Source organism: Lipotes vexillifer, unplaced genomic scaffold (genome assembly GCF_000442215.2).
Source record: "Lipotes vexillifer unplaced genomic scaffold, Lipotes_vexillifer_v1.1 scaffold1491, whole genome shotgun sequence".
NCBI lineage: Eukaryota > Metazoa > Chordata > Mammalia > Artiodactyla > Lipotidae > Lipotes > Lipotes vexillifer.
Window position 1 is genome coordinate 1 of NW_006771679.1, and position 11,290 is coordinate 11,290.

General features: G+C 36.5%; 1 protein-coding gene across 1 annotated transcript; it reads left to right on the top strand.

Annotated features, from left to right (window-relative positions):
* Window positions 1–217: 217 nt before the first annotated feature.
* Window positions 218–10,316, top strand: BORA (BORA aurora kinase A activator). The gene is made up of 6 exons (XM_007447099.1): window positions 218–368; window positions 781–1,007; window positions 1,912–2,044; window positions 3,941–4,551; window positions 8,606–8,737; window positions 10,008–10,316. The coding sequence occupies exons 1-6, from the start codon at window positions 218–220 to the stop codon at window positions 10,071–10,073; spliced, it is 1,320 nt and encodes a 439-aa protein (XP_007447161.1). The 3' UTR covers window positions 10,074–10,316.
* The last annotated feature ends 974 nt before the right edge of the window (window positions 10,317–11,290 follow it).

Here is an 11,290-nt window from a genome sequence, read left to right on the forward strand (position 1 = left end):
CCCGTGTCCCCTGCATCGGCAGGCGGACTCTCAACCACTGCGCCACCAGGGAAGCCCAGGCTGGCTTCTTTTTTGATACAAGTGCCAGCAGCACAACCAGAAGTTAACTTTTACCATTAACAGGTTTACATCAGTGCTGGAAAGTGTGGGAAACAGGAAGGTGGCATGTTATGGAATGGGATGCGTGAAGTAAATAATTCAGTTTGTCTGGAGCATCATGGGGAGATGGTTGATGGGGAAGCACATGCTAAACTGCATGGGATACACTTGCATTGATTTAACCATGTTTGTGTTTATCTGCTTGCTTCCAGCTGCTTGCCAGACATTGCTGTCTCTTCCTGTGGATTTTAATTTAGAAAAGGTATTAGGTAAGTATTGTATTTGTTTAAACCTTTAATAACTTAAATAAAAGGTTTTGTTTTAATGGCTTTTTGTAAGTGGGAATCTGTGGCAATGCCTCTTTCTAAAGAAGTGGGGAAGCTGTCCTGAAATTTCTCATTTTTCTTTAATATGGCCTGAATTAGCCTTTTTATCATAGTGAACTTAACTATAAACTATTCATGAACACATCTTATTGGCACTACCCATACTAATAATGAGGCACTAAAAAAAGAAGGAATCGTTTCAGATTTCAAGCAGCACCTGTGCAGTTAAACTTTGCCCTCTTTTTGGAAAACAGTTCAAACATAGAGACTGGTTTTTAAAACATCAGACAACTGAAATATAATTGCTCTTCCAAATGACTAGCTCTGCCTTTTATTCTGTTAATATTAAATATAGGTGACTATTTTAGAGCTGATGAATTTGCAGATCAATCTCCCGGAAACCTCAGTTCTTCATCCCTCAGAAGAAAGCTATTTTTAGATGGCAACGGAAGTATCTCTGACTCCTTACCTCCAGCTTCTCCCAGAAGTCCTTGTAGTGGTGTTCAAGCATCACTTGAGGTTTTTTATTCAATAGATTTATCTCCTGTGCAGTGTAGGAGCCCTGTGCAGACCCCGAGTTCGGTAAGAAGTGGGCCAAGTGGCTGGTTGGTTGGCTATAGGCATCTTGGACCTAGATGCTCCTATTGCTGTCAAGAGGAATGCTTGTCTTTTGGGTTTTATATTTCATGCGGATTAGCCTAGTTCACATTTTGTCATTAGGTAAAGGAATGCTTTTGGTCAGACTCTCCAATTTTGTATTTAGAGGTAAATGAGTCTCAAGGAATTTCAGGGTAAGGTACTTACTAAATTATGGAAGAGTTTCAGTATAACACAACTAGATTGATGTTAGTGGACTAACTTAAAATTTTTCATAAACTGCTACTTGGTTTGTGTAAATACGGTGCATTTATATTTTATCTTATCTAGTATATTCTATTTCAGAATTTTTGGAACAGTCTTCTTAACTATCCTTGTTACAAGATGCCTTGCCTTTGGCGTGTTTTTTTGTTGTTGTTGTTTTACCTTTTTTTTCTTATTAAAGTATAGTTGACTTACAGTGTTGTATTAGTTTCAAGTGTACAGCAAAGCGATTCAGTTATACGTCCGAATATATGTTTTTTTCAGATTCTTATCCCTTATAGGTTATTACGAAATACTGAGTAGAGTTCCCTGTGCTATACAGTAGATCCTTGTTGATTATCTATTTTATATATAGTAGTGTGTATATGTTAATCTCAAGCTCCTAATTTATCCCTCCCCACCTTCCCCTTTGGTAACCATAAGTTTGTTTCCTGTGTCTGTGGGCCTGCCTTTTGGTGTCTTGCCTTTTGCCACAAAGCAAAGGTGGCATCTTGCTTTCTGGTGAATAACCAAAGTTATACAACCTAGTTTATGAATGTGTTTCAAAAATAAAGATAAATAGCACTTGGTGTAACAGAGCTAAGGAAGAGAACCGTGTAATTTTATTTATTTATTTTTATGACAGGGGCAGTTTTCTTCTAGCCCTATTCAGGGTAGTGCAAAAAAATACAGTTTGGGAAGCATAACCAGTCCTTCACCTATTTCTTCACCCACTTTCTCACCAATTGCATTTCAAATAGGAAAGACACCACTCTCAGGTATGTCTTGTAATACAACCCCCAATTAAAATTTTATATTGTTAATATTTGTTATTAAAGAGTCTCTTTTTAGCTTGTTCTAACTACAGAGCTCCAAATGACCACTCACCCTTTTAAAATTTAGAAACTTGGATTTTTTTTTTTTTTAACAAAAGGAACAATTTACTTTCAAAGACTGAAATTCTCAGCAAAGTTCTGCTCTCATGTCAGATACAGGTAATTTGACTATAGCAGTACTTATACCAAATATCTTACAAGCAGAATCAAAGAAAGATGGCTGTTGTAGAGATAAGTTGGTTTCAGTATGCCTTCCAGTGTGTAGGTTCAGACTTTGGTAATCAGATATTCATATTGATATTGTGTAAAGATATATTTGTTTGAGTAAAGTTTTTAGGTAGTGTGTGAGAATTTACATATTTTTCTTTGCAATATGTCAGTTTTTCCTTGAAAAAAATTATAGCACTTCTTGAAAATTATTCACAGTTTACAAAACCTATTCATAGTAAATAAAGTTGGAAAACTGAAAACTATTTTTGTTAGTCTTCCTTTTATATATGTACATGTGTATGTGTGTATATATCTCCATACATATATGAACACACACACACACACACACACACACACACACACACACACACAGAGTTCTATATCCTGCTTTTTTCACAAAGCATTCTATTAGGAGTATTTTCGTAGGTCATTCAAGTCATTTATTATTGTTTGAAACCATGATTTTGAATCACTATATGATATTCCATTTCATGGATGTATCTTTTGTTTTCAATCCTTGATAAACGTTTAAATTATTTCTAATTTTTCCTTGTATGTACAGTGTATTGTACATATTTATTTCTTTAGGTTAAATTCTCAGAAGTGGAATTATTTGGTGAAAGGGGATGACTTTTTTTTTTTTTTTTTTTTTTTTTTTGCCCGGGGGATGACTGTTTTTAAGGCTCTTGAGGAATTTTATCAAATTTTCTTCGTAAGAAGTTGTACCAATTGAAATTTTCATCAGTGGTGTGTGAAAAGTCATCTTTTTCCCCATCTAGCAACACTGGTCTTACCATTCTTTTTGATGTTTGTTAATTTGGTACATTACAAAAAGGTCTTACTGCTTTAATTGTCTTGTCTTTGGTTATTACAATGTTGAACTTTTTCTAAATGTTTATGGGTCATTTGTTTGGGGGGATTATTAGTTCAGACTTCAGTGTTTTTGTTCAACAAATGGTCTCTCATTGCTTTAATTTCCATATTTTTTATTATTTGTGTGACCAAACACTTCATATGTTCATTTACCATTGGGAGGATTGTTTATATGCTTTTGCCCATTTTTTTAAACTTTTGTTTTTATTAAGCTAACGAAGCTATAAAAATTATTAACTTTTAAGGCATTTTGATCATTTTGTTTACCATTGTTAAGCTCTTTATTGTTGCAAATATTATTTTGCAGTTTTTTGTTTGCCTTTTAATGTTGCTTATAGTATTTTACATAAACAGAAATAGATTATTACATATTTCATTTACCAGGTACAGCTGTTAATTTGCAGCTATCAGCTGGTTTGTTCTATTATCTTGGATGTGAACAGCATTGTTATAGTAGCAATATGCTTGTGAGGAAATAATTCTCAGGGAATAAAATATTTTGTTTAACTGAAAAAGGGAAAGTGCCAGAGGAATTATTTTTGAAGAGCCTCACCCTATTTATGGATACACATTCATTTGTGCTATTATTTTTAACACCAAAATTTCACTTCAGGAAACAACACCACTGTTAGAGAAATCCAGTTTTTCTGGCATGAAACATGATGATGACCATTTAGTAATGGCTTTCCCATGTCCATGTTTTCATGATGTGATTTTTCCTTCCCAATCTTTCTTTTTCCACTCCCAATCTTTTAGAGCAAAGGAAGTTAACTTTCCATTCTCCTGATGCTTCGTCTGGAACAAATTCTAATGGAATTACCAATCCGTGTATCAGAAGTCCTTACATAGATGGCTGCTCACCAATTAAAAATTGGTCTCCTATGAGACTTGAGATGTGTACAGGGGGTGCTAAGTATCGGCCCTCACTGATTCGGGTACCTTTTACTCTCGAGGCTCACAGCGAAGATGAAGGAGACAAGAAAGATGTTCCTTCCACAGACGCCTCCTCCCTAGCCATGGGCACAGCTGGAGTCCACCTGCCGCAGTTGGATGGTGACACTTGTCCACATGGCGCGCGCTTGGTAGTGACCGCCATGTCTATTACCCAGAACCAGTCCGGTGCTTCTGAGAAAGAATTGGCACTGCTGCAGGATGTGGAAAGTGAGAAGGAGAATAACACTGTGGATATGGTCGATCCCATAGAGATAGCAGATGAGACCACTTGGATTAAGGAGCCCATTGATAATAGGAGTTTACCCATGACTGACTTTGTGAGTGGGATCGCCTTCAGTATTGAAAACTCTCACATGTGCATGTCACCTCTCGCAGAAAGCAGTGTCATTCCTTGTGAAAGCAGTAACATTCAGGTAAGGTATTTGAATATTCTAGAGTCCTTTCCTTGGTCCCTTGGTGTTCTTCATCCTTTCTTTTGTAAGATTATAGTGAGAAAGAAAATGGGTTGTATGTGAGACTTACAGCATTACATATGTATTTTTAATCAGTACTAAGTGATATCAAGAGGGTTAGTTCTTTTAACTTGGACTGATGATGCATATATTTAATATTCACATGCACTGATATTTATTTGGAGTAGGAAAACAAGAGAGCAGAAAAGAAATCAAGCTGCTCTGTTTTTACAAACTGCTAGAATCTGGCAACTTCTCAGGGTTCACCTCTCTTTCCTGTGGAGCTAGTTCCCAAAGAATTCAGTTTCTGGTGTAGTGTTTGTATTCTAAAAATACAGTAGTTTTGTTTTTTCCTTTATATAATTTAAGAAAAGCAGTTTAGAGCACTTTTATGTATATTTCTTTTGGACTTTAAAAAGTGATTTGTAACCACCATTTTTCATGTAATCATACATTTCCAATTTTGCAATATCTGGCAACAGGAAAGCATGATTCATTTGACAAATATACTTCACAGCTAGCACTTAGTTTCAGAAAGACATTTGTTCCACTAACTGTCATATTTTTTGAGTTGAGAGTTTTGAAAGAACTTTAAACTAGAAAGGCAATTCTACCTGCCATTTCATAGTAACAATATCTAACACTTATGTAGCTCTTACAATATGTCAGGCATTATTTCCAAGTACTTTACACATGTTAATTTGTTTAATCTTCACAATGGTCCTGTGAAATAGGTATACTATCATCCACATTTTACAGATGAGGAAACCGAGGGTCAGAGAGGTTCGGTCAATTGCCTGTATAGCTAGCGAGTGGTGGAGTCAAAAGATTCAAATCCTGGCAGTCTGGATTCCATGTTCTTTAATCCAAGTTTATACTGACCCATAGTAATAGTTAATACTACACAGTCTTCCAGTGTGCCGGACGCTAACCTCTTTATAGATACTAATTCATCTAATTCTCACAACTCTATGATGCTTTAGTGCTGTCAGTTTTGACATGCTAAAGTGTAAAATTCATGGAGGGATTTTAAATGATCCCAAATTACATATAATCTTTTGCTTATATTTTATGCCTATGTTGTCTATCCTGACTTCTAGGATTGTTGCTCAAAAAAGTACACTAGAATCGCTTTTACATATTCCAGCTTCTAAATTTGGTTCCTAAGAAGCGCATCCAGTCAAACTTAGCCTTAAAGGTATTGTTAACTTTTTTGCTCTCCTTTTTTCTTACTGCCTCTTTTTTTCAGAGCATCTATAGAAGCATTATAGAATACTTAGATGGAAATACACATTAATCATCCAGTCCAACTTCCCCTTGGAAGCCTGTCTCATTATAAATTGCCATCATTCTCTGCCTGAGTACCTGCAGGGGTATCCTAGCCCATCTTAGAGGACTTCTCTCACCATTTACAAGCCTCTTCCCTAGCGAGCTGAACTATGGTTCTGTCTGTGGTATCTACCAGTCAGTTTCAGTTTTATCCTTTGGGTCATATAATAATGTGTACTGTTTGCAGAACATTTTGTAGGTTAAAAATGTTTTCTGTACATTCTTTCCTACCACAGGGGTAGCTCCAAACATTCAAAGACAGTCACATTTTCCCAGGGCCTTTTGACTTGCTTTACTGTGACGGGTTGGCCTCCAAGCATTGTACACAGCTGTATTCCTGGAATATCCCTTCATCATCCTGAGAATTCCCTTAACCTCTCGCATGTTCTGTACCCCATTCTTCTGTTTCCTGGTTTACTTCTCACTTGACTGGAACACATTTTCCAGTAGCTTTCTGAGGAAGAGTACCTTTTTCAGGATACTGCACATCTGATCACATGTTCTTTGTTCTCTCACATTTGAGTTTGGAAATAATTTTCCTTCAGACTTTGTTTCATTGATTCTGTTTTCAGTGTTGCTGGTGAGAGATCTGAAACCATTTTAAAACTTAATCTTTTGCATATGTCTCTTTTTATCCCTTTCTGGAGTAAAGGATCCTGAAATTTCAGTGATTCTTTGGTGTGTGTTCCTTTTCATCAGTTGTACTGGGCACTCAGAGGGCCTTTATGATCTGTAAACTCATGCCCTTCACTTCTTGGATCTTTTCTTGAATAATATCTTAGATTTCTCCTCTATCGTTTTCACCATTCTTTGGAACTCCTTTTGATTCTCCAATTTAAAAAAATCTTTTCACAGTTTTTTTAACTCCCTTTTGTTCTAATTTTTGGGAAATTTGCTCAACTTCATACAATAACCCTTCCATTGAGCTTTTATTTCTGCATCTTAACCTTAAATTTGTAAGCTTTTTTGTTTGTTTTGCTTTTAGTGTTAATTTATAAATCTGTAGAGTGGCTGGCAAAGCATTGCATGGTCTGGTTTTTCCCTTACTCTCCAGCCTCATTTTGTTTCCCTTCCTTCTGTTTCAGTCACATTGGCTTTCCAGAGTTTGGAATACCATGTTATCTCCCTTGATGCCTGTGGCGGGTAACGAGATGACCTGTGTTGTCTGGTTGGCACGTAGTAGGCACTGACATTAGTAGTGGTCTGGATGGGAGCCAGTGTGGTAAGCCACCATGTTATGTTAGGGGCACCCATGATCCTTCTCTTCCTAGAGAGTGGGACAGACTCCCTGTGTACCGTACTCCCTGTACCACAAGGGTTTTGTTCAAATGGAACATCACTCCCAGGAGTAAACAAATATGCATCCATTCCCAAAAACTGGAAACATTTTTCTTAAGATGATGATAGAATGCACTTTCTAGGCTATTCTTATGTTTGTGTTGGGGGCAAATGTAGTCTTTCCTTCGCTGATCATAATTTGCATAAAAGGGCATAAGTGCAAGATGACTGCATTGTGGGTTGTGTTGTTTGGTGTTCGTCACTGTGCACGTTAAGTGTGGAGTGTGCAGTGAGTGGACAGGGTAGTGGGGCCTCAGCTCTTCGTCATCTCATTCCGACACTGTGAAAGTTACCCTTTCTGAGCCTTAGTCTCATTTGTGAAGTTAACAGGGTGCTGCAAGGAGAAAATAAGAATATTACATGGAGTGCCATACAGGGCTGGTGCTTTGTTAGGCCCTCATGAAATAAATATTTGTCATATTTGTACCAAAACAAGTTTGCTGGTCCCTTTTTTTCTGCTCTTTTGGGCTGTAACAGTGTGTTGTAGAATGCTGTAATTTTAATTAAAATGAAAAGCTGAGCTAACATCTAGAGCCATTATGTACGTGGTATTATTATGAAGGTAAGATTTTTATTTCAACGATGGGTATGAGTATAATATAAGCCACCTTTTAAAAAATGTGTATTGTTTTGAATCCTCTTAAAGGTAGCTTGGCATTTAGGTAAATTTTATTTAGAGATGCAAGTAAGCCATTTAAGACAAGCTTGGTAAATGAGTTGGAAGAAGTTGATTGTAATCTTCATTTTCATCTACTGGGTGTGAGCACAAAGTAACAGGGAAGTATGTTCTTAGTGGTTTGTACACTGACTTTCAAGAAAATTACAGGGACTTCCCTGGTGGTCCAGTGGTTAAGACTCTGCGCTTGTACTGCAGGGGGCGCAGGTTTGGTCCCTGGTCAGGGAACTAAGATCCTATATGCTGCGTGGCACAGCCAAAAAATAAAAAATAAAATAAAATAGCCTAGAATTTTAAAAAAATAAAGAAAATTACAAGATATGTTTTATTAGAAGGAATTGTAGTATCTACTTTGAACAAGCAATTTTATGTTTATTACTTTTAAAATTCATTCAATATGATCAATATTGTATTGTTAATACAATATTAAATTGTATTATTCAGTTGTGAATGATAGTATATAGTGATTCATTTAAATGTTTTAAAATATTGTCTTTATATATAATTACATAAGCCATATCTTACATATATATATTTTATATAAATATTTTAACATAAATTTACTTATTTAAACATAAAAGTTCCTCAAAATAAATTTTGTGGTCAAGTGAATTACACTTTGCAATGTTACCTGTGGTGGTTTTTTTTCTCTCTCCCTCTCATTCCTGTCAGATGGATAGTGGCTATAATACACAGAATTGTGGAAGCAATATTATGGATACGGTTGGAGCAGAAAGTTACTGCAAAGAAAGTGATGCACAAACCTTGGAAGTCGAGAATAAATCTCAAGTTTTTAATATAAAGGTATGGAAAAAACAGAGAAAGCTTGATATGGTTGTAGTTTTTTAAGTATTTACTGAATGTGACTGTTTTCAGCCTATTTTTTTCCCGTTTTGTGTAAAATCTCATTAATTGCTATCTGTTGATGCCTCATCCTATCTTCAGTTCATTTAATAGCAGGAGAAAGTGCTTCAAAACTTTATTTTCCTACCTCTTCTGCTATGAGGGAGCATAAGAGAAGAGGTGGGGGAAGGAGAGCTAGCGCTGCTCTGGAAATGGGGCTTGAAATCAGTTCCATTAAGCGAAAAGGGGAACAGGAGAGGGTGCCCAATAGGAGGAAGGTGGAGGGTTTTGCCTCTAATATTGGCTCAAAGCTAAACTAAAAAAAGCATCTTGATTACTAGAGAGGGAAATAGTACAACTGAGAGATTACACATCAGTTAGGAGCACTCAAACAAAGGTAAGGGTTCTTTTCTTAAAATCCAAGCCTTTAGAGATAACACATGTGGATCTAAAAAACTGAGTATTTATACAAAAGTATACTGTTGAAGTGAACACTTACTGAACCTCCAGATAGGATGGATATGTCTGTATATGGTTGGTGAGTTCCACATCCATGGATTCAACCAACCTCAGATCAAAAATATTCAGGGCAAAAAACCCCCCAAAATCCAGAGTTCCAAAAGCAAAACTTGAATTTGCCATGTGCAACTATTTACATAGAACTTATGTTGTACTTGCAACTATTTACATAGTATTTACACTGTATTGGGTATTATAAGTAATCTAGAGATGATTTAAAATGTATGTAAATACTATGCCATTTCATATAAGGGACTTGGATATCCTTGGGGGTCCTGGAACCAATCCCCCATGGATACTGAAGGACAACTGTATTCAGACTTGAAGAATCCCATCATAATTTTAGGCACTGATCAGGAGAATTTTTGATTTTTATATGCCAGTTTATTAATAAACAGTAAACATCAAGTGTGCAACTAAACGTAACTCTCCAAACGAACATTCAAGTTTAATATGGAGGCCACGTTATTTTACCTTTCCTCTGTTTTGTCATGAGGTGGGATTGTAGTTGTCCATTTGAAAGCAAGCAAGCATTAAGATACAGGAGGTACTTTTATGATACAGAATAGTGATTTGTAACAAAATGTATCTTCACTGTCCCTTTAGAGTGCATAAAGAAGTTTGCATCTTGGTTTTAGAAACAGTTCACATAATTGTTGTATCCTTGAATGGTCCTATTTAAACTGAAAACAAGGTATTTTCTTTTTCACAGCAAGACCACTCAATGCAAAGGTGTTGGATGAAAATTGCAAATCGGCCTCAATGCAGCAGCCCATAGAGCACCTCTCTCAGAACCAAAGCCTCTAACTGGACAGCTCCTCACATACTTTTCATGCATGGGATCCATAATGTGATCGTGATGGGGAAGAAACTGCTTCAACTAACATGCTGAGCTTTTTTTCTTTCCCTCCTTAATGTGAAAAACCAAGGGCTTAATTTAGTGACAACAGAAAAGCTCCTGGAACTTTCAGGAAGTTACTGAAGTACAAGTTCAGTTTTTAGCAATAAATATTTTTGTACTGACCTTGAGTGATGTGTTTATTTAACAAAAAACTTGAATGATAACTTTGCTCCTGCCCTACAGGGTCACTTTACTGACAGCACTGAATTTAGCAGGAGTTCTGGGAACATGTGGAACTGTGAAGGTGCTATGTTTTATTTTACTTAAAAGTATGTGAATATACAGATGAATTCAAATTTATAACCTTGGTGAAAGAAATAAATGTGAGTTAGAAAGGAAACTTAATCGAAGAGGTAGAAAGGAGGTTAGGCAGGTTTCCAACACTTTTCATGCTTCAGCTGTTTGTTCATTTCAGCACACAAATTCTTAGTTCCAGTGATAACTGGTCTAAAAAGTGTGGATCTTCATGTGTTGTTATTATTAGTGAGGTTAATGTGGGATGCCCAGAATGTATCTCCATCCCTAGGGTAGGGAACATCCTTTCCAGCTCACATTTGGTACGGAGAGGAGTTAGTTAAGAACACAGGAGAACCAGGATAAACTGGGGGGTGGGGGTGGGGTGTGTGGTTCCCATAGAGCTTTAGGCTTATGAAGCTAGGGTTGGACAGACATGTAACTAAATTTTTAAAATTAAACATATGTTGGGAGTAGAATGGGTATATAATTCGGGGGGAAAATATTCTTTACCTTGGGAGAATGTATACTCATATTTTACAAATTACCTTTTAAAAACTGTCTCATTCAGGAGGGAATAATTCATACGTAGCCCTAGGAAATAAAGACATACTATCATTGTGTCACGTCCTTCCTTACTTTTCTGCAACTTGTAAACTTCGTGCCAACCTGCAAGACTTATTTCTTGCTACGTACCTGGCTCATCCTCTCCCCTCTGTACACTAAACATTAAAGCCATTAGCCACTAGGTCCATTGCTAAAGATTAGTGCATTAGGAAGCTGAGTCCTTAATCACAGGCTTTAGAATTAATAGGAGCTTAAAACAATTGTGGTACATAAGAGGAATTCTAGATCCTAAG